Source organism: Leucopleurus acutus (assembly GCF_964270905.1).
Source record: "Leucopleurus acutus genome assembly, chromosome: 1".
Lineage (NCBI taxonomy): Eukaryota > Metazoa > Chordata > Mammalia > Artiodactyla > Delphinidae > Leucopleurus > Leucopleurus acutus.
In genome coordinates, this window is record NC_139142.1 from 12208652 (window position 1) to 12233660 (window position 25009).

The 25009-nt window shown below is 38.1% G+C and overlaps 1 protein-coding gene across 1 annotated transcript in view; it reads left to right on the top strand.

The window, feature by feature from the left end:
• Positions 1 to 25009, top strand: part of CATSPERB (cation channel sperm associated auxiliary subunit beta) — a gene marked incomplete at both ends in the record, with an annotated part of 128825 nt that overhangs the window by 59005 nt on the left and 44811 nt on the right. The window contains 3 exons of the mRNA XM_082837650.1: positions 5030 to 5174; positions 22403 to 22557; positions 24706 to 24860. Coding sequence (XP_082693776.1) covers positions 5030 to 5174; positions 22403 to 22557; positions 24706 to 24860 — 455 coding nt within the window. The remainder of the gene's footprint in view (positions 1 to 5029; positions 5175 to 22402; positions 22558 to 24705; positions 24861 to 25009) is intronic.

Sequence of the window (25009 nt, forward strand, 5' to 3'; positions counted from 1 at the left end):
GCATACAAAGAAACAGGCATACATGATCCAATCAAAGGAACAAAATAAAACTCCAGAAAATGACCTTACAGAAATGCAGATCTATGAGATGCCTGACAAAGAATTGAAAACCACTGTCATAAAGGTGCTCAATGAGTCAGACAAGAACACAGATAACTAAGTGAAATCAGGAAAATAATGCATGGACAAAATGAGAATATCACAAAGAGATAGAAATCATTTGAAAAGGTCAAACAGAAATTCCGGAACTGAAAAATACAATAACTGAACTGAAAAACTCACTAGACAAGTTTAACAGCAGACTAGATCAAGCAGAAGAAAGAATCAGCAAATTGAAGAGAGGTTATTTGAAATCATCAAGTCAGAGGAGCAAAAAGAAAAAAGAATGAAGAAAAGTGAAGAGAACCTCAGGAATTTACAGATACTATCAAATGGGCCTACATATGCAATTATGGGAGTCCCAGAAGGTGAAGAGAGAGAGAGAAAGGGACACAGAGCTTATTTAAAGAAATAATGGTCAAACACTTCTCAAATTTGAGGGGGAAAATGGACATACACATTAAAGAAATTCCAATCAGAATAAGTCCAAAGAGACCAACACTGAGACACATTATAATCAAACTGTCAAAAGTCAGAGACAGAATCTTGTAAGCAGCAAGAGAAAAGTGACTTTGTCACATACAAGGGAACTTTCATAAAATTATCAGTGGATTTCTCAGCAGAAGCAGTGCAAGCCGGGAGGGAGTGGGATGATATATTCAAAGTGCTGAAAGGGAAAAAAAACACAAAAAACTGTCAATCAAGAATACTGTAGGGCTTCCCTGGTGGCGCAGTGGTTGAGAGTCCGCCTGCCGATGCAGGGGACACAGGTTCGTGCCCCGGTCTGGGAGGATCCCACATGCCGCGGAGCGGCTGGGCCCGTGAGCCATGGCCACTGAGCCTGCGTGTCCAGAGCCTGTGCTCCACAACGGGAGAGGCCACAACAGTGAGAGGCCCACGTACTGCAAAAAAAAAAAAAAAGAATACTGTATTTGGTAAACTGTCATTCCAAAATGAAGGGGAAATTAAGATTTTTCCCAGGTAAACTAAAGCTGAAGGAGTTCATTACAACTATACTTGCTCTGCAAAAAAAAAAAATGCTGAAAAGAGTCCTTCAAGGCAAAACTAAAGGATGCTAGATAGCAACATGAAGTCACATGAAAATAAAAAGTTTTGCAGTAATATAAAAACATGGACAAATACAGTAACTTGTATTAATGTTATTTTGGTGCTTGTTGGTGCTTTGGTTATTTTTAATTCTTGTATAGGATTTACATGAGAAAAATATTTTAACAACTATAAATATGTTAACAAGTATATAATATAAAAGCATGTAATTTATGACATCAATAACGTAAAGTGTGGGGGTGGAGCTGTATAGGAGGTGATTTTGTATGCAGTTGACGTTAAGTTGTTATCAGATTAAAAATAGAATGTGGGCTTCCCTGCTGGCGCAGTGGTTGAGAGTCTGTCTGCCGATGCAGGGGACACAGGTTCGTGCCTGGGTCTGGGAAGATCCCACATGCCATGAAGCAGCTGGGCCCGTGAACCATGGCCGCTGAGCCTGTGCGTCCAGAGCCTGTGCTCGCAACGGGAGAGGCCACAACAGTGAGAGGCCCACGTACCACAAACAAAAACAAAAACAAAAACAAAACAAAACAAAAAAATAGAATGTAATATTTTATGTAATTGCAGTGGTAACTACAAAGAAAAATATATATGTGGAATATATACACAAGAACACAAGAAGGAAACCAAAGCATGTCACTACAAAAAAAACCCAAAAAAACACAAAGGAAGATAGTAAGAGAGGAAAGGAGGGACAAAAAGCTACAAGACATACGAAACAATAAACAAAATGGTAATAGTAAATCCTTCCCTGTCAGTAATTATTTTACATTTAAATAGACTAAATATCCCAATCAAAAGACATAAATTAGCTGAACTGATTTAAAAAAAAACACAGGATGCAATTATATTCTGTCTACAAGAGACTCACTTTAGATCTGAGGACATAGGCTGAAAACGAAAAGGTTGAAAAAATATTTCATGCAAATGGCATCCAAAAGAGCAGGGATGGCTATACTGTTTTGTAATCATACAAAATAGACTTTAAGTCAGAAATCATTGCAAGAGACAAAGACATTATATAAGAATAAAAGGTCAGTTCACCAAGAAGATATAACCATTATAAATATTTATGCATGAAACATCAGAGCAAACTTTGAATATAAATATGAAGCAAACTTTGAAAGAATGAAGGGAGAAATAGATAGCAACATAATCGTAAGAGACGTCATACTCCACTTTCAATAATAGATAGAACAACCAGACAGAAGATAAATAAGGAAACAGAAGACATGAACAACACTGTAGACCAATTGCACCTAACCGATGTGATCAGAATACTGCACCCAGCAACTGCAGAATAAATTCTTCTCAAATACACACAGAACATTCTCTAGGAAAGATCATATGTGAGGCCACAAAACAAGTCTCAACACACTTAAAAAGATTGAAATTATACAAAGTATATTTTCCAATCACAGTGGAATGAAACTAGAAGTCAACAGAAGGAAAACTGGAAAATCCACAAGTATGTGGAAATTAACACATTCTTAAACAACCACTGAGTCAAAGAGGTAGTCATAAGGGAAATCATAAAATACCTTGAGAAAGTTAAAATGAAAACAAGACATATTGCAGCACTATTTACAATAGCTAAGATGTGGAAGCAAGCTAAATTTCCATCAACAGATGAATGAATAAAGAAGATGTGGTGTATATATACACAATAAAATACTACTCAGCCATAAAAAATAATGAAATAATGCCATTTGCAGTAACATGGACGGACCTAGAGATTATCATACTAGGTGAAGTAAATCAGACAGAGAAAGATAACTATCATATAATATCGCTTACATGTGGAATCTGAAAAGAAAAAAAAAAGGATACAAGTGAACTTATTTCAAAAACAGAGACTCACAGACATAGAAAACAAATTATGGTTACCAAAGGGGAAAACGGGGTGGGGAGAGGGATAAATTAAGAGGTTGGGATTAACACATATACACTACTATATATAAAACAGATAAACAAGGACTTACTGTCTAGCACATGGAACTATACCCAGTGTTTTTTAATAACCTATAAGGAAAGAGAATCTGAAGAATATATATATATATATATATATATATATATATATATGTATATATATATGTATATATATATCTGAATTGCTGTGCTGTACATCTGAAACTAACATGATATTGTAAATCAACTATACTTCAGTAAGAAAATAAAAAATAATCTGTGAATAAAAACTTATGGGATGCAGCAATAGCAGTACTAACAGGGAAGTTTATAGCTATAAACACATATTAAAAAGAAAAATCTCAAATTAACAACCTAATTTTACGACTTAAGGAACTAGAAAAAGAAGACCCACCAAACCAAAGCTAGCAGATGGAAGGAAATAATAAAAACTAGAGAAGAGATAAATGTAATTGAGAATAGAAAAACAATAGGAAAAAAAGCAATGAAATTAAGAGCTGCTTTATTGACAAGCCTTAGCTAGATTAACTAAGAAAAAGAAGACAACTAAAATTGAAAGAGGGGACATTACAATTGATGTCACAGAAATAAGGAGGATATGAGAATATTATGAACAGTTGTATGCAAACAAACTGGATAACCTAGAAGAAATGGGTAAATTCCTAGAAACATACAACCTACTAATTCTTAAATTGTGAAGGCATGGAAATCTGAACAGACCAATAACTAGTTAGGAGATTGAATCAGTAATCAACCCTCCCAACAAAGAAAAGCCCAAGATGGGATGGCTTCATTGGTGAGTTATTCCAAATATTATATTTAAAGAAGAATTAACACTAATCCTCCTCAAACTCATGCCAAAAAAAATGAAGAGGAAGGAACACTTCCAAGGTCATTCTATGATGCCACCATTATCCTGATACCAAAGCCAGACAAGGATACTACAAGAAAGGAAAACTAGAGACCAAATCCGTAGAAAACACTGATGCAAAAATTCTCAACAAAATACTAGGAAACTGAATTCAGCAGCACATTAAAAGGATTATACATACCGTGACCATGTGGGATTTGTTCCTAGAACACAGAGATGGTTCAACATATGAAACTGATCAATGTAATACACCACATTAACAGAATGAAAGAAAAAAAAATCACAGCATCATCTCAATTGATACAAAAGAGCATTTGACAAAATTCAACATACTTTCAAGATAAAAATAGTTAACAGACTAGAAATAGAAGAAAACTACCTGAACATAATGAAAACCATATATGAGAAACCCACAGTGAGCATTATGCTCAATGGTGAAAGACTTAAAGCTTTTCCTCTAAGATCAGGAAGAAGGCAAGGAAGCCCACTCTCAACACTTGTATTCAATATAGTACTGGAAGTTCTAACCAGAGCTATTAGACAAGAAAAAGAAATTTAAAAGTATCTGCATATAAAAGGAAGAAGTAAAATTATCTCTATGCACAGATGATATGATTTTGTATGTAGAAAACTCTGAAGATTCTACAAAACAAACAAAACAAAAACAAAAAAACCTGATTAGAACTAATAAAGGAATTCAGCACAGAAGTCTCATTTTAATATGGATAAGCACTCTCCTCCATATCCAAATACATCCAACACTTCATCCTTTTATGAGCAAGGAGGACCAGTTGGGAGATGATGGAATAACTTTGTTCTTTGGTACATTCACAATGCATACTGTTTAAAACTGAAGACTGCCATGTACACTTTTGCACAAACTCTAGGAAGGAAATAGACGGTTGACCAAGTAGGTAAGCAGTCTGTCTGTACGTCTGTGTGTGTGGGATGGATGTGGGAGTATGGTCATGGTGCATGACTTTTCTTATGTAGGAAGATTAGGTAACTGATGACTGTTACATGGCAGCTCTTTAGTGAGGTATTATCTTTTTATTCCCTTAGGTATGGCTTTCAATTGATGGCGGCAACACCTTTGAATTAATAGCTGACTTTCATGATGATATCATAAAGAATACTTATCATAGTTTTTATACTTCAGCTATTACTTTTGTTTCCCGAAGTGGAAAGGTTTACTTGACAAAGGCAGGTGAGGAATTCACTTTTATTGGTATAAGCACTACCTGTGAGCCAGGGATTAGAAGATTTATTTTAAAATCTGCCATATTAATGAACTAATCCTAAGGTCACAGACCTATTAGGGGTGATGGATTTAAAAAAAAATTTTACTGTAATAAAAATAAACATAACAAAATTTACCATCTTAACCATTTTTAAGTGTATAGTTCAGTGGTATTAAATACATGCAAATATTCTGCAAGTATCTCCAACATCCATCTCCATAACTCTTTTCATCTTGAAACTCTATACCCTTTAAAAAATAAATCCCCACTTCCCTCTTCCCCACAGCCTCTCACAGCTACCATTCTACTTTCTGTCTCTATGATTTTGACTACTTTGGTACCTCATATAAGTGGACTCATACAGTGTTTGTCCTTTTGTGACTAGATTATTTCACTTAGCATAATGTCCTCAAGGGTAATCCATGTAATAGCATATGTCAGAGTTTTCTTCATCATTAAGGCTGAATAATATTCAGTTGTATGGTATATATGACATTTTGCTTGTCCCTTCATACATCAGTGGACAATTGGGTTGTTTCCATGTTTTAGCTATTGTGAATAGTGTTGCTATGAACATGGCTATACAGATATATCTTTGAGACCTGCTTTTATTTCTTTTGGGTATATACTCAGAAGTGGGATCGCTGGATCATATGATAATTCTATATTTAATTTTTTGAGGAACTGCAATACTGTTTACACAGCACTGTACCATTTTACATTCTGACCCCCAGTGCAAAAGAGTTCCAGTTTCTCCACATCATTGCCAACCCTTGTTATTTTCTGGTCGTTTGATAGTAATCATCCTAATGGATGTGAAGTGGTTTTTCATTATAGTTTTGATCGCATTTCCCTAATTATTAGTGATGTTGAGCATCTTTTTATGTCCTTATTGGCCATTTTTTAATCTTCTTTGGAGAAATGTCTTTTCAAGTCCTTTACCTGTTTGTTAATCAGATTGCTTGTTTTTATTGTTGAGTTTTAAGAGTTTTCTATTTATTCTGCATATTAATCCCTTGTCAGATATATGATTTGCAAATATTTTCTCCCATTCTGTGGGTTACCCTTAACTAATTTGGTTATTTCTTAAGTAGTTTTTTGATGCTATTGTAAATGGAATTGTTTTCCTAATTTTGTCTTCTAATTATTCATGTTAGTGTACAGAAATGCAACTGATTTTTGAGTGATGATTTTATATCCTGCTATTTTGCTAAATTCCATTATTAGTTCTAAAATGTTTCTTTCTTTTTTTTTTTTTTGTAGAAGCTTTAGGGATTTCTACATATAAGATCACATCATCTGTGAACAGAGATGATTTTACTACTTCCTTTTCAATTCTGATGCTTTTAACTTCTTTCTCTTGCCTAATGGCTCTGGCTAGAACTTCCAGTACTATATTGAATAGAAGTGGTGAGAGTGGGCTTCCTTGCCTTGTTCCTGATCTTAGAGGAAAAGCTTTAAGTCTTTCACCCTTGAGTATAATGTTCACTGTGGGTTTCTCATATCTGGTTTTCATTATGTTTAGTTAGTTTTCTTCTTTTTTTATAATTTTTATTGGAGTATAGTTGCTTTACAATATTGTATTAGTTTACACTGTACAGCAAGGTGAATCAGCTATACATATACATATATCCCCTCTTTTTTGAATTTCCTTCTCATTTAGGTCACCATAGAGCACTGAGTAGAGTTCCCTGTGCTATGCAGTAGGTTCTCATTAGTTATCTATTTTATACATAGTATCAATAGTGTATATATCTCAATCCCAACCTCCCAATTCATCCCACTCACCACCCCCCATAGTTTTTTTCTATTTCTAGTCTGTTAAGTGTTTTATCATGAAAGTATGTTGAATTTTGTCAAATGCTCTTTTGTATCAGTTAAGATGATGTTGTGGGTTTTTTTCTTTCATTCTGTTAATGTGGTATACTACATTAATCAGTTTTCATATGTTGTTTGCATTCAATGTTCCTTGCATTACAGGAATAAACCCTACTTAGTCATGATGAATAATCCTTTTAATGGGCTGCTGAATTCTGTGTGCTAGTATTTTGTTGAGGATTTTTGCATCATTACTCATCAGGGATATTGGTCTACAGTTTTCTTTTTTCTGTTTTGATAGTGTTTTTGTTTGGCTTTGGTATCAGGATAACACTGGCTTCATGGAATGAGTTGGGAAATGTTCCCTCCTTTTCAATTTTTTGGAAAAGTTTGAGAAGGATCAGTATTAGCTCTTCTTTAAATGTTTTGTTGAATTCACCAGTGAAGCCATCAGGTCCAGGGCTTTTCTTTGTTGAGAGATTTTTTATTACTAATTCAATCTCCTTGCTAGTTTTAGGTCTATTCAGATTTTCTATTTCTTCACGATTTACTTAGTCTTGTAGGGTTTTTCTTCTAGGAATTTTTCCATTTTATTTAGCTTATCCAATTTGCTGGTGTACAGTTGTTTATAATACTCTCTTATAATCCTTTATACTTCTGTAGAAGTAGCAGTAATGTTCTCACTTTCACTTCTGATTTTAGTAATTTGAGTCGTCTTTCTGTTTTTCTCAGTTCATCTAGGTAAAGGTTTATTGATCTTTTCAAAGAATCAACTTTTGATTTTACTGATTTTCTGTCTTGTTTTTTGACTCTCTATTCCATTTATCTCTGCTCTAATCTTTATTATTTCCTTTTTCCTTGCTAGCTTTTGGTTTACTTTGTTCTTCTTTTTCTAGTTCCTTAAGTTTTAAAGTTAAATTGTTGATTTGAGAAATTTCTTGGTTTTTGTTTTAACAATTTTAATTGAGGTATAATTGACATATAACATTATATTAGTTTTAGGTATACAACATAATGATTTTATATTTGTAGACATTGCAAAATGATTACCACAATAAGTCTAGTTAACATCCATCACCATACATAGTTACAGATTTTTTTTTCTTGTCATGAGAACTTTAAGATCTACTTTCTGAGCAACTTTCACATATGTAATACAGTATTATTAACTATAGTAACCATGCTGTACATTACAGGTATATGTAATTTTATTGTGCTTAGCTTTATTGCACTTTGCAGATATTGCTTTTTTTTTAACGAACTGAAGGTTTGTAGCAACCATCCATTTTCAGATGATGGTTAGCATTTTTCAGTGATAAAGTATTTTTAAATTAAGGTATATACATTGTTTTAAAGGCATAATACTATTACACCCTTAATAGACTACAGTCTAGTGTAAACGTAACTTTTATATACACTGGGAAACCAAAAAATTCATGTGACTTGCTTTATTGCAATATTTGCTTTATTGTGTTGGCCTAGAAACAAACTTGCAGTATCTCCTAGGTATTCCTGTACATCTCCATGACTTATTTATTTTATAGTTGGAAGTTTGTACTTTTTGGCTCCCTTCACTCATTTCTTCCTCTCACTGTTGTGGCCTCTCCCGTTGCGGAGCACAGGCTCCGGACGCGTAGGCTCAGCCGCCAAGGCTCACGGGCCCAGCCGCTCCACGGCATGTGGGATCCTCCCGTACCGGGGCACGAACCCCCGTCCCCTGCATTGGCAGGCGGACTCTCAACCACTGCGCCACCAGGGAAGCTCTCTTCCTTATTTTTAATGTAAATATTTAGAGTAATAACTCTCCCCATTAGCACCACTTTCACTTCATCCCATAAGTTTTGGTATATTGTATTTTAATTTTCATTTGTCTGTAGGTATTTTACAATTTCCCTTGTGATTTCTTCTTTGGTAGGTTGCTAGTTCAAATGAGTGTTGTTTAGTTTCCACAATTTTGTGAATTTCCAGTTTTCTTTGTTATTAATTTTTAACTTCATCTCCTTGTGATCAGAGGAGATACTTTGTGTGATATTTATCTTTTTAAGTCTGTTGAAACTTAATTTGTGGTATAACATACGGTCTGTCCTGGAAATTGTTCCATATGCCCTTAAGAAGTGTATGTACTGTTGTTGGGTGGAATGTTCTGTGTATGTCTATTAGATCCAGTTGGTTTACTGCACTGTTTAAGTACTTGATGTCCTTACCTATCTTCTGTCCGGTGTTCTGTCCATAATTGTGAGTGGGGTATTGAAGTCTCCAACTACTGTTGTTTCAGCTGTTGATGTCACAAAATTACATCCTTATACATTGTGTGCCTCCAAACATAAATTAGTAATTCTTTTAAATGCATAAGTCTCCTAAATTATGTAGAAAATGAGATTTGGAGTTACAAACCCAAGTTAACAGTAAGTAATACTAGTTTTTACATTAATCATTTTTTCTTTAAATGTATTAGTCTCTTAAATCATATAGAAAACACAATTACACTTACAAACCATTATTCACTTTGCTTCAATGATTTTTCTTTCTGTTCCTCAGACTCGCTAATTTTCATTGTCCTATTTTCAAATTACCTGATTCTTCTACCTTTCAATCCCTCTAGCAAATTTTTTTCTTTTTTGCAGTACGCGGGCCTCTCACTGTTGTGGCCTCTCCCATTGCAGAGCACAGGCTCCGGATGCGCAGGCTCAGCGGCCATGGCTCACAGGCCTAGCCGCTCCGTGGCATGTGGGATCTTCCCGGACCAGGGCATGAACCCGTGTCCCTTGCATTGGCAAGCGGACTCTCAACCACTGCGCCAACAGGGAAGCCCCCCTCTAGCAAATTTTTAATTTCAGTTATTGTGCTTTTTCAGCTGTAGAATTTCTTTTTGGTTCTTTTAGTTTTTCTATCTCTTTATTGATATTTCCATTTTGTTCATGTATTATTTTCTTGACTTTTTCCACATCTTCCTTTAGTTTTTTGAATATCTTTAAGATGGAACATTTCTGTTGATTTAATTTTTTCCTTTGAATGGGCTATATTTTCTGGGGTTTTTTTTTGTATGCCTTGTGATTTTTTTGTTGAATACTGGACATTTGAATCTAATAGTATAGTAGATCTGGAAGTCAGATTCTCCCCCTTCCCCAGGGTTTGCTTTTTTGTTGTTAATGTTTTTGTTTTTTTATTGTTGTGGGCTGTCTCTGTGCCAAGGATTAGCCTGAGATGTAAACTCAAGATCTTCTTAGGTCTTTCCTGAGCCTGTACCTTTCCCCAAGTGTATGTGGTCAGTTTCTAAATTTTCCTTGTGTATGCAGTTGCTTTTGAATGTCCTAGTCTTTCTCCCCAGCTTTACTGAGATATAATTGACATAATATTGTGTAAGTTTAAGATGTACAGTGTAATGATTTAATATATGTATATATTGCAAAACGATTATCACAATAACGTTAGTTAACGCATCAGTCATCTTACATAGTTATAATTTTTTTGTGTGATGAGAACTTTTTAGACTTACCCTCCTAGCAACTTTCAAATATATGTATAGTATTGTTAACTATGTCACTGTACTGTATGTTGCATCCTCAGAACTTATTCATCTTATAATTGGAAATATGTCCCCTTCAACCGCCTTTACCAATTTCCCCTTCCCCATTCCCCTGCCACCACACTCCTGGCAACCACCATTCTGCTCTCAATTTCTATTAGTTTGACTTTTTAATAGATTCTACATATAAGTGAGGTCATACAGCATTTGTCTTTCTTTGACTTATTTCACTTAGCATAATGCCTTCTGTTTCATCCATTGTTGCAAATGGCAGGGTTTCCTTCTTTTTAATGGCCAAATAATATTCTATTGTGTATATATACCACATTTTCTTTATCCATTCATCTGTTGGTGAACACTTAGGTTGTTTTCCTGTCTTGATTATTCTGAATAATGCTGCATTGAAAATGGGGATGCAGATATCTCTTTGAGATAGTGATTTCATTTCCTGTGGATATATACCCAAAAGTTGAATCACTGAATCATATGGTAGTTTTATTTTTGATTTTTGTGGAGTCTTCACACTGTTTTCCACAGTGGCTGCACCAATTTACATTCCCACCAACAGTGTTCTCTTTTCTCCACATCTTCACCAACACTGTTGCCTCTTGTCTTTTTGATAATACCTCAAATGTCCTAGTCTTTAATGTCTGGTTCCCAAAAGGGAAAAAAAAGGGACAAATGATGGGGTAGATAAGGGGAAAGGGCCCAGACCTTTAAATTCCCTGGAAGTCATTTCAGCCAGTGGGGAGTGGACTTGCAACACTGAAAGAGGTGCAACAAGAATGGCCACCCTCCTTTTTGTCTGCACCTCTGTGATAAGAAGCTGCAATCAGCAAACAGAGCACAGATCCCCAATATTTGGAGAACAAGGTCCTTTTTGCCCACACTGGCTCCTGCAAGCTGTGTGCAACAGCCCCAGGAACACATGCATGACTGCCTGCCCTGAGGCTAGAGGTGGAGGATGGGTAGCTTCTACTGTGCTAAGGGCTGAAATTAACCACAATTTACTACCGGAGTCTTCCTCTGGAAGTTGCAAGCCTTCAGTAGACTCCAGAGTTCCCAAACTATTACATCAGATAGATTCTTCCAGTGCAATTGTTGTCCAAGTGGGGAGAGAGATTCCTAGTACATCCCATCTTCCCAAAATCCTCTGGTGGGGGGGGGGGGTGTGTGGTGATGATGGATTTTTAGGATCTACAAAAATAGGATCCTATGAACAACCCTAAAGCAGAGGGACTCTGAAACATCATGCTTTATTCTCATTTACAATTTCAGTGATTTTTTTTACCCTCCCAAAGACAAATAATAATAGCTCCCACTCACTGAGCTACTATAGTTGTACTCAGCATGTTACAAATATCATCTCATTTAATATTCACAACAACCAAGTTGAAATAGGTAATGTTAAATTACTTTTACAGTTTAAATTGATATGATTAAACTCACACAGCTTGGGCTTCCCTGGTGGTGCAGTGGTTAAGAATCTGCTTGCCAATGCAGGGGACACGGGTTTGAGCCCTGGTCCGGGAAGATCCCACATGCCACGGAGCAATGAAGCCTGTGTACCACAACTACTGAGCCTGCGCTCTAGAGCCCACGAGCCACAACTACTGAAGCCCATGTGCCTAGAGCCCATGCTCCGCAACGGGAAACCACCGCAGTGAGAAGCCCGCGCACTGCAACGAAGAGTAGCCCCCGCTCACCGCAACTAGAGAAAGCCCATGTGCAGCAATGAAGACCCAATGCAGCCATAAATAAATAAATTTATAAAAATAAAAAAAATAAAGTCACACAGCTTGTAAGAGGTGGAGGTGGGTAAATGATATATGGCTCTCCATTTACTTGGTTTGGTAATTTTGTCATTGATGTCAAATTTCGTCATTGATGTCATTGATCAAGCCTTCATAGCTCCTCTCAGTTTGCACAGTTGAAAGGAAAAATTCATATTGATTGACCTTATTGACAGATGCCTCCCCGCTTCCAGCACAGTTAAATTTTGTTAACCTGTCTTGGAGCCTAGAATGATAAAGGGACATGGCTCTCAATTTATTTCTCTATCTCTATGATCTGCCTTTTCATGTTGTCATTCAGTTATTGAGGCTTTGAGATCTTGTTTTGTTGAATCTATTAATTCATTAAAGTCTTTTGATGCAAAATACAGAGGAAATTTTACCTTATCTTGGGATATGCTTTGTCCGACTGGATTCTTTATATCTCTTATATGCTATCAGTGCCTTCCTATTCTGCCTTTTCCTCTCCCCTTCCCTCCCCTATTCTACCTTCTTCTTTACCCCTTTCCTCCCTCACATCTTCTCCTCCTTCTCTTCCTCCTCCTCCTCTTTTTCTCTGGTTCATCACTAAAGTGTGCAGCACTGGTAGATCTTCAGTTTGCTCTGATGCAATGTGGGTAAATTATTCTTGAGACTGTTTGCTTCACCTCATCTAGGTAGCACTTGATTCATTCTCTCAACTCAGTAAAGGACCTTGGAAGGTGGTGAACCTGACTTCACTTAAGAGGACTGGTTTTTCCCTTTACTTTTCCTTTGGAAACCATCTCATCCACTGTCAACCTCTGTCTCCTTAGGAGGATATTACTGAGAGTCCTCAGGATTTTGTTGATTTACCTTCCTTCTCTCTATATTGCTTTAAAGGGTTAGACATAGAGTAGTGTGACCTGTTACATCAGAAGTTTCTCTTCCTTTCCTTAGCTCATACTTTTCTACCTTTTGGCATAATATGGTTCTTTTGTTGTTGTTGTTGATTCCTGCTGGTGGTTTTGTTTACTCCAATTTATTTATTTGTTAAAATATACACAACACAGATTTTAACATTTTAATTTCTTTTAGGGGTATGGCTCAGTAGCATTAGGTGTATTCACATTGTTGTGCAACCATCATCACCATCCATCTCCCTCCAGAATGTTTCCATCTTTCTAAACTTAAACTCCATAGCCATTAAACAATAACTCTCCATTCTCTCTTCCCTCCAGCCCCAGGCAACTACTTTCTGTCTCTCTGAATCTGACCACTCTAGATACCCCATATAAGTAGAATCATACAGTATTTGTCCTTTTGTGACTGACTTATTGATTTAATATGTCTTCAAGTTTCATCCATGTAGCATATATCAGTACGTCATTCCTTTTTATGGATGAATAATATTTTATTATATGGATTTGGCACTTTTTTTTATCCATTCATCAGGATATTTGGGTTGATGGACATTTGATGTTTTTTACACTTTTTTGGCTATTATGAATAATACTATTATGAACATCTGTGTACAAGTTTTGTGTAGACATATGCTTTCAGTTCTTTTGGGTATATACTTAGGATTCTCATTGCTAGGTCATATGGTAACTCTATGTTTAACGTTTTGAAGAACTGTCAAACTATGGCTGTACCATTTTACATTCCCACCAGCAATGTATGAGGATTATTTCTCTACATCCTCCCCAACACTTATTATTATCTGTCTTTTTAAAATTTTAGTTACTGTAGTGGATGGGAAATTGTATCTCGTGGTTTTGATTTGCATTTCTCTAATGACTAATGATATTAAGAATCTTTCCATGTGTTTATTGGTCACTAATATATCTTCTTTGGAGAAATACTTATTCAAATCCTTTGCCAATTTAAAATTGAGTTAATTGTTTTTTTATTGGTGAGTTATAAAAGTACTTTATAGGGCTTCCCTGGTGGCGCAGTGGTTGAGAGTCCGCCTGCCGATGCAGGGGACGCGGGTTCGTGCCCCGGTCCGGGAGGATCCCACATGCCGCGGAGCGGCTGGGCCCGTGAGCCATGGCCGCTGAGCCTGCGCGTCCGGAGCCTGTGCTCCGCAACGGGAGGGGCCACAACAGTGAGAGGCCCACGTACCGCAAAAAAAAAAAAAAAAAAAAAGTACTTTATATATTCTGAATGTAAGTCCCTTAAGAGATATATGATTTGCATGTATTTTCTCTCATTCTATGCGTTTTTTACATTCCTGATGGTGTTTTTTTTGTGTTTTTTGGGTTTTTTTTTTCGCGGTACGCGGGCCTCTCACTGTTGTGGCCTCTCCCGTTGCGGAGCACAGGCTCCGGACGCGCAGGCTCAGCGGCCATGGCTCACGGGCCCAGCCGCTCCGCGGCATGTGGGATCCTCCCGGACCGGGGCACGAACCCGCGTCCCCTGCATCGGCAGGCGGACTCTCAACCACTGCACCACCAGGGAGGCCCCTGATGGTGTTTTTTGTGGCACAAACGTTTTAAATTTTAACCAAGTCCAATCTCTTTTTCCTTTTGTTGTTTGTGATTTTGCTGTCTTATCTAAGAAACCATTGCCTAATTCATGAGCATGAAGCTTTACTCTTAATGTTTCCTTCAGAGAGGTTTATATTTTTCATACATTTTAAGGTTCATTTTTTCAGGTGTTCATGAGATAATAAAACTACCAATTGTGAAAAAAATAATGCTGAAATTCAATAACTTAATAGGCAAGGAAGATCTACCTTCAATACTAGTCTCCTACTAGCCATCCATTTTACATTTGGTAGTGTATATATGTCAATGCTATTTTCTCACTTCATCCCAGCTTTCCCTTCCCCTAATAGGAAGCTACCGCATAGCACAGGGAGATCAGCTCAATGCTTTGTGATGACCTAGAGAGGTGGGATGGGGAGGGTGGGAGGGAGGCTCACAAGGGAGGGGATATGGGGATGTTTGTATACATATAGCTGATTCACTTTGTGGTACAGCAGAAACTAACACAACATTGGAAAGCAATTATACTCCAATAAAGGTTTAAAAAAAAAAAAGAAATACAGTCTCCCCGAAGGTAGATCTCCCAATGTTCAAGTACACTTTTATAGATCATTGGGTAAGTTTGGAGATTGGGGTAAACTTGGAGATACCTCATTAGGTATAACCAGAGTAGGAAATATACTAATTGTCTCCAAGACAAGAATGGGTCTGGGGGGGTTTGTTTGTTTCTTTGTTTTTAACATTGCCAGCATTCTTGACTGTCCAAGCTTAAAACCAGGTTCTTCTGGTCTTGTAAGTCTATGATATGATTCTAAACAACAAGCTTTCTAAAGGTTTCTGATATGACTTCATAAAGCATGGTTTCTAAGGCCTTGATCCTGCGTCCTTGATGCTCGCCAGCAGGAACAGTTTTACCATCATAATATCTCCTCAATGGTCCTTCCTTATTCAAGGATAAGTAGAGAGCACAAAATTCTGATTCTAGTCCCTCAGATCTTCCCTACAATGTTGATTCTCGTTTCTGTCAATAAAATTTTGTTCAATTTATGTTGGTATCAAGGTTAATCTTGTGGTTAATTTGTCTGAATCATTTGTTGAGACAGAAGGTGTGCAGTAGTAGCATTTAGAATTCTGACGGTCAGGCATCCTGTGACTGTGAAATAAACAAAAATAACTATCAGTATCATTGGGAGGGGTTGGAAAATAGAGCAAGCTATGGAACATTTCCAGTACTTTGGAAAGGTCCCACATGCCCTTTCTTGTCAGTATACTTCTAAGGGTAGCCATTATCCTGACTTCTAATGCCATAGATTAGTTTTGCCTGGTTGTGAACTTCATATAAATAGAATTATGTGGTATATGTGTATATATATATATATATATATTTTTTTTTTTTTTTTTTTTTTTTTTTTTTTGCAGTTCGCGGGCCCTCACTGTTGTGGCGTCTCCCGTTGTGGAGCACAGGTGGCTCCGGACGCACAGGCTCAGCAGCCATGGCTCATGGGCCCAGCCGCTCCGCAGCCTGTGGGATTTTCCCAGACCAGGGCATGAACCCATGTCCCCTGCATCGGCAGGCGGACTCTCAACCACTGCGCCACCAGGGAAACCCCTGTGGTATATATTTTATGTCTGACTTTTTCCAGTCAATATTATGACTTTGAGATTCCTCCATATTGTCACAAGTATTAGTAATTTACTCTTTTTCACTGCTGCGTGGTCCTCCATGGTCTGAATATACAACAATTTATTTATCCATTCCACTGCTGGTAGGTATTTGAGTTGCTTCCATTTGGAGCCTATTACGAATAAAGCAGTTATGAACATTCTTGTATAAGTCTTTTGTTAGACAGAGCTTTCATTTCTGTTGGGTATAAATGTCAGAATGGAATTACTATATCATAAAGTATATGTTTGTTTAGCTTTTTGTGAGAAAAAATATTAAATGCTGCCAACATTTTTCCAGTGTGATTTTATCAATTTACTGTCCCACCAGCAACATGAAGGAATTCCAGGTGCTCCCTCTTCTGGCCAACACTTAGTAGTGTCTTTTAAATAGTAAGCCATTATGGTGAGTGTGTAATGGTATCTCATTGAAGATTTAGTTTCCATGAATAATAATGTTGAGCACATTTTCACATGTTCACTGGCCAATCTTTTTAAAAAAATTTTATTTATTTTTTTTGTGTGTTGGGTCTTCGTTGCTGTGCGCGGGCTTCCTCTAGTTGTGGCGAGCAGGGGCTACTCTTTGTTGCAGTGCATGGGCTTCTCATTGCGGTGGCTTCTCTTTGTTGCGGAGCACGGGCTCTAGGCGTGGGGGCTTCAGTAGTTGCAGCACGCAAGCTTCAGTAGTTGCAGTGCTCAGGCTCTAGGGCGTGCAGTCTTCAGTAGTTGTGGCACATGGGCTCAGTAGTTGTGGCTCGCGGGCTCTAGAGTGCAGGCTCAGTAGTTGTGGCGCACAGGCTTAGTTGCTCCGCGGCATGTGGGATCTTCCCAGACTAGGGATCGAACCCGTGTCCCCTGCATTGGCAGGTGGATTCTTAACCACTACGCCACCAGGAAAGTCCCTTACTGGCCAATCTTTGTATCTTTTTTTGTAAATTATCTCTTCAAGTCTTTTTAATCAAGTTTTATTAGGTTACCTTTTTTCTTATTGATTTCTATGAGTTTTTAATGTATTATGGATGAGTCCTTTATTAGAAATATAATTTGCAAACATCTTTTCCCAATTAGTGGCTTGTAATTTTTATTCTTTTCATGGTATCTTTGGATGAACAAAATTATTAATTTAAAAAAAAATAAATTTATTTATTTATTTTTGGCTGCATTGGGTCTCCGTGGCTAAATAGGCTTTTCTCTAGTTGCATCAAGCGGGGACTACTCTTCGTTGTGGTGCATGGGCTTCTCATTTCGGTGGCCTCTCTTGTTGCAAAGCATGGGCTCTAGGCGTGCGGGCTTCAGTGGTTGTGTCATACGGGCTCAGTAGTTGTGGCTTGCAGGCTCTAGAGTGCAGGCTCAGTAGTTGCAGCACACGGGCCAAGCTGCTCCACGGCACGTGGAATCTTCCCAGACCAGGACTCAAACCCGCGTCCCCTGCACCAGCAGGCAGACTCCCAACAACTGCGCCATCAGGGAAGTCCAAAATTATTAATTTTTAAACGATCAATTTCTCAGCCTTTTCTTTATAGTTAGTGCTTCTTACTTCGTATATCCTGTTTAAGGAATCTTTGTCTATCCCAAACTTATGATGATATTCTCCTGTTTTCTTCTAGGAGATTAATTATTTTAGATTGCTTATATAGGTCTGTTTAAAATTTCTAATTTTGTGTGTGGTGAGGTAAGGTTCCTTCTTCCCCACACAGCTGTCAGGTTCTCTACACTGGCCTTGAGCTGGATATTCAAGGTCATAAGTTGGTTGTTTTGTTGTTGTTATTGTTGTTGTTTTTGGTAAGCTTTCTAATACATCCAATAAGTCATACTAAAACCCATGATTGTTATTGTAATCAAGCACAGCCACCCCATTTGATCACCTAAAGTCTTGCCCTCCACAGACCTACTCCATCCAATATAATCTGAGTAATTGTGTTGCCCGTGCTTGGTACGGATTGCCAGTTCACAATATCTGCCAGGCATAACAAGTCATCTTTGCATTCCTTAAATGTATAAGCTACTCAGTCCCAGAATCCCACTTTGATACTGTTTCTAGGGACATGTCTGGTAAAAAAAAAAAAAAAATACTGTATCAGTAATAATCCTGGCAAGAACCTAATACCACTCAAGTGTTTCACCTGAAGAGCCTTTATAAGGGAATTATTTGCAGAATGGTGGACAGAGTTAAAGGAACCAATAATAATATTAAAATACCCAGAGACTAGCAATGGAAGAAAGCCATTACAGTCCCTTTAGTTAAAGGGGTAATGCAAATAAATAGATGATAGATTGATAGATAGACAGACAGACTTCTCTTTCCTTCCCTTGTTATTATCTCCTGCTAGTGCCTTTCACTGGCCAAACCCATTCAGAATCCAGCTGGAAACAGAGTGGAAGTATTGAAATACACAGGGGTGAGCCTTTCAGTGCACCAAATAGGGAAGAGGAAGTCTGAGAATGGATCCAGGGGAATGGGCAAATAGAGAATAAACACATATTATGAAACAGAAGTCAACATAGACTAAGCAAGATTACTTTGAAAATAGTAAAAATATTTAATACCTCAGAAAACTAAACTAAATTGACAATATAAATTATTAAAAATTATAGATATAAACTATAGAAACATGTCCACATATAGAATGAATAAATAATTAGAAAGAATCTCGGATGACAAATATAGATGCTAAAGACTGAGAAATTGCAAGTGGTAGGGATTTTCAGTGATGAACAAAGGTGGTGGCTCTGTATTTCTCTTCCTGGCACATTGTAGCCCTCTGATATGAATGAATGGTTGTGTAAATACTGAAAATAGAAAGAATAAAGGAAACCAAAATTGATAAAACATTAATTTTTTTAACTAAAAGCAAAACCAATAATAAAAGCAAAAACACTTCTGAATTATTTGAAATAGAAAATGTAAAGTCAGGGACTTCCCTGGTGGCACAGTGGTTAAGAATCTGCCTGCCAATGCAGGGGACACGGGTTTGAGTCCTGGTCTGGGAAGATCCCACATGCCGCTGAGCAACTAAGCCCGTGTGCCACAACTACTGAGCCTGTGCTCTAGAGCCCGTGCACCACAACTACTGAAGTCCGCACGTTCTAGGGCCCATGAGCCACAACTACTGAGCCCATGCTCTGCAACAAGAGAAGCCACCACAGTGAGAAGCCCGCACATCACAACGAAGAAGAGCCTACACTCGCCGCAACTAGAGAAAGCCCGTGCACAGCAATGAAGATCAAATGCAGCCAAGAAAAAAAAAATTTTTTAAAGCACACCAAAAAATCAAGCCAGCCTTGGATTTTTCTGCTACAACAATGAATATCACATATTCTTTTAAAGAACTTTCAGAGAAAAATATTACCTAAGAACCAACTCAACTAGTTGTTCATATGCAAAACCAACAGAAGAATGTTGTAAACATATTTCATCAAATGTGAGCTTCATTGAGTGTAAGATGCACTTTGTTCTATTAACACAAAGAAAGGAAAAACTCTTTCAATTAAACTTTAACACAGTGTTCTAACAGTGATCGTGGATGATGCATGGACTGTGCTGACATTTTCCCAGCGTTCTGTGTGATAAGGCAATAATTTCATGTGTATCTCCATAGTAAAACATAATGTCATTTCATCTACTTGTAGGTTTCTTTTTTCTTAGGTCTTATAAAGTACTTGGTGATTGTTCTACAAGAAAATGTGTCAGTGTGGTAATTCTTTAGCGACTTTTGCTTTATTGATAAATCTATGCCCTGCTTTGTTTTTCTCTCTTGCTGAACCCATAATAATTTTGTTTCAATACCAGATTATAATGTAATATTTTAAGGCATTTTAAGCAGCATTAAAGCTCAGCATGTATTATACCAGTGATTCAGTAAAGTGATGACAGTATAAAGAGCGGAGACAAAGTATAATACATACATGTGTAGCCAATTGACTATTATGGCGTGAGTGCCACCTATTGGACAATGATTATAAGACAGATCAATTATAAAATATCTCCATTTCCACGATGTGAAAATGTGAAGGAAAAAAAAGTGTATCTTATGTTTATAGATGAAATATGGCATATTGAACCTTAACAATTGTAATGGTTAATTTGATGTGTCAGCTTGACTGGGCCAAGGGGTGCCCAGATTAAACATTATTTCTGTGTGTGGCCGTGAGGGTGTATCTGGATGAGATTAACATTTGAATCCATAGACTGTCCTCCTCAGTATGGGTGGGCATCATCCAATCTCTTAAGGGCCTAAGTAGAACAAAAAGGTGGAGGCAAGAGGAATTCACCCCTTTTGCTTCTTGCCCGCCAGCTTGAGCTTGGACATCATCAGTTTTCTCCTGCCCTCCCACCCCACAAACCCAGTTCTCAGGCCTTTGGGCTTCAACTGGGAGTTACACCATCAGCTCCCCTGGTGCTTGGGCCTTTGGTTCTCTACCTTACAGACAGTAGATCATAGAACTTCTCAGCCTCCATAATTGCATGAGCTCATTCCTCGTTCTAAATTTCACAATAAATAAATATATATATTGGCTTGTCCAGGGTGATTGTGGTGAGAAGTGGCTGCGTTCTATATATATATTTTTTGAGGCTGACGTCAGTAGGATTTGCTGATGGATTAGACACAGGGTGTGAGAGGAAGAGAGGAATTAAGAATGGCTGTATGGTTTTTGGACTGAGCAGCAGGAATAACACAGTTGCCCTTACTGGAAATGAGGAAGGCTGAGGATGGAGGGGGTTTAATGTGAGGATTGGGAGTTCCGTTTGGGATGAGTTCCATGTGAGATGCTTGGCTGACATGCATATGGAGATGTCATTAGGCAGTTAGATAAGTCTGGAGTTCAGGGAAGAGAATGAGATGGGAGGTTTAAATTTGGGAATCATCCACATAAAGATGGATTTAAAATCCTGAAAGCAGAAATAGGGACACAGACATAGAGAACAAATTTATGGATATCAAGGGGGGAAGGGGAGGTGGGATGAATTGGGAAATTGGGATTGACATATATATACTACTACATATAAAATAGATAACTAATGAGAACCTCCTGTATAGCACAGGGAACTCTACTCAGTGCTCTGTGGCGACCTAAATGGGAAGGAAATCCAGAAAAGAGGGGATATATGTATACGTATAGCTGATTCACTTTGCTGTACAGCAGAAACTAACACAACGTTGTAAAGCAACTATACTCCAATAAAAATTAATTTTAAAAAATAAAGTAAAATCCTGGAACTGGATGAGATCTCCAGAAATAATGGTAGAAGATATCTAAGAACTGAGTCCTGGGGCACTCCAGTGTTTAGGGGTCAGGACAGGAGAAACTAGGGAGGATTAGGGAGCTTGGTGGGGGGAGGGGTTGGAAATCAACCTTTCTCATCCTGAAACCTCAGCGTTCACTCTGTCTCCATCCTCCATCCAGGAGAGGGGACACTTTCTTTGTCTGGATCAGTGTTTGGTTCAGTGAATGTTGCTGCATCACCAGATGACTGCCAGTTCCTCTCAACACGTTGCCCTAAGACACAAGAGAAACGCAAAACACCAAGTTTGGTTCAGCGTATTAATCCTAGTATAGCTAATGACCCAGTGGTCTCTACTGATAATTCCCCCTTGCCTCCCCAAGGGTTATTTTCTCACTGCCTTCTACCTACTCAGGAGTCTGATTTCAGTGTTAGGAAGAGAACCCACTGCCGGAGGAGCTAACCTCTTTTCCTCTATACTTCTAGACACCCCCTCACTCTGTCCTTCACCTACTTCAGCGAACAGGTTCTGTAATGAAATGGAGCTTGAAAAAGACTTTCCAAGGACTTACCAAAGACTATCATGAATTTTGCTAATTCTGGAGTCTCAGAGCCCTTCTCCCACCTCTTAGTTTAAATAGAGTTTTTATAAGGTATAGCTTTTAAAGTTCTCTAGTTGTATCGTATCAATATCAAGAGATGTCTGTTCCTTTCCTAACAGGGTTAGGAAGATATAGTAAAATTGGATCTATTTCTGATAAAATTTTCACATTATACTATGACCACATGGGATTCATACATAAACTGACTCCGGATCATTTTGAAGCTGGTGGGTCACTTGCTGCCTTTGGAAATTCTAAAGGTATTTTTGGACAGGTCAGTGATATAATGCATTGAAACAGTTTGTCTTGTTTTAAGTGGAAATGGGAAAGTGTTTTCCTTACAAACTCTTATTAATGCTCTTTGCTCTATTTAACTAAAGGAAAAACCTCCATATATCAGGGAACATCTCCAAAATCTTTCAAGTCACATACAGAGCTATATAGATTTATATCCACCCAGAATATCTTCATATAAATGTCTTCACAGCAAACCACCAGATATTCTAAGCTAGATCCAACCCAGATCCATGGTGGGTTTGACTCTCTGCCTCTCAAGGTTGACCTTGAAGAAACATGAGTTCTGTTTTTTCCCAGTATTTGACCATTCTTCTTTCATATTAACCCTGCCCCCTTGTTTCTTCCTTTTCTAATGCTAACAGAGAAAGGTGTTATGTGTGTCACAGAAGATACTTCATGCAGATTTTTCTAATAATTTTAATGTATAATGTGCCACTTATGAAGGTATATATGCCTAAGAACTCATCACGGGGCACGTAATCATGAATTAATAATAATTAATAATGAATTTTCATCAATGTATCAGCAAAGAATCAAACCTATTTTTTGACTGAGACTTAATAAAACCTGACCTTTGGGTTAAAGGAAACAGAATAAAGGAGGACTCAAGGATGACTCTGTTTTAACTGCGGTTCAGAACATGGTGTTTTAACTTCCCTGTCTGTCCGAGATATTTGTAGAGAGTAAAGTGGAACTTTCTAGTGACAGTAAGATGCCATCACGTGACTCCTTGTGTATTTATTTGCCCATCTGTTGTGTGGCTCTGCATAGAAATAAATCAAATCACGTGAGCGGGAGGGTAGCACTAACCACAAAAGCAGTTACCTCAATTTTCACTAACTTCACAATTTGTAGGAAATGTCTTAGTTCTCTTATGTGAAAGTTTAAATTATTAAATCAAAAGCCAGTGGGGGTTTTTATACTCAGGGCGAGTGAGTTCAAGGAACTTACACTCAATATTACGACCTCCCTCTCCCTAAACAAACTATACATATATTGTCTCTGGATACAAACGATCCCTAGACCTTATTTGGCTCCGACTAGGTGCCAGGCACTGTCATGAACACTTAATCTTTATAACAATTATTTACCCTCATTTTACCCATAAGGAAAGTGAAGTGCAGGGAGGCTAAATAATTCACCCCAAATTACACACATCACGGGTTAGTCACTGGAATCAGACATCGAATCAGGCAGCAAGCTTTCAGTCATTCTGCGGCCTTTCCCTGGACTTGCACATTCTTTTCATGGGATGTTCTTGCCACTCCCAGTCTAGAGTGTCATGCAGAACCCTTAAAGCATTGTCAGTAATTTTCAAGACTCCTTAAGCCATCTGTTCAGTCCCACATGTATTCTCCTGGCATCTGTTTCCCACTCTCTCTTCTCTGTGGGTTCCCAACTTTTAGAGGCCAGAGGAAAAGGCATGACAGAAAATGGGTCTGGAAGGCACTACTTGATGGTGGCGTCCCAACCAGTCTGTACCATCTACCACCCCTCCTCCTGTCATAGAAACAAGGGCGACTCCAGCATCCCCCTGGGGGCTGGTCCCTACCTGTCTTCTCACCCCTGCAAGTTCCCAAATCTGGACAAGATCAGGATCAGAGAAGGGTGTGTTGGAAAGAAGACCTGCGGCTCAGAAATCTGGTCCAAAGGTGCCCGTGTTGACAGTGATGGAAAGCCTTGTGAAAGACCAGTGTTGGGGACTCAGCGGCAGCTGTGCAGAGTCACCAGCGTGAGATTGCGGGGCGGGGGGGGCAGCTCTCAAGTGACGAGAGGTTCTTCCCTGCCCCTCGCTTACAGAAAACTCCAAATAGGAACTGAATTCTAGAATCTGCGCCTCCAGAGTCCTCCCACACACACAAGACAAGACGTTCACATCTCCCACTGCAGCCTTCTACGTGGGAATCTTAAACTGAACTCAGAATTTCTTTTCCTCCTCAACAGAAAAGTGTGTTTTCCCTTGCACATGCGTGGACATTCAGACAGAATGTGTTGAAATAGTCCTCCTATTGATAAGCAAAGCAGTATTGTTTTGATGTGAACTGGAAGCAAATCTTATTTTCATTTTGCCATAATGGAAATTTAAACTCGTTTAAATTCAGTACTTTCTTTTTTCGTGTTCCAGGCTCCTGACATGGGCTTTGAGACTGCCCTTGCTCCACAGTATATCACCTTAAATGAAATGATCTTTTATGCATATGTGCCCGAGAATGAACCGAAGGAAAGTATATACGCCAAGAAATTCAATGACATTCACCTTGGAAAATTGATACACTCCAGGTAGGTACTGATTATCTTCACATTTTACTTAGATTGCACACCAGTATTGAAATTCTAAATTTTGAGCCTATCTTTTGGAGTAATTTTCCTAGTCAAGGAGAGTAAGTCTTTTTTGGAGACCTCGCAAGGCCAAATACATTTACTTATAG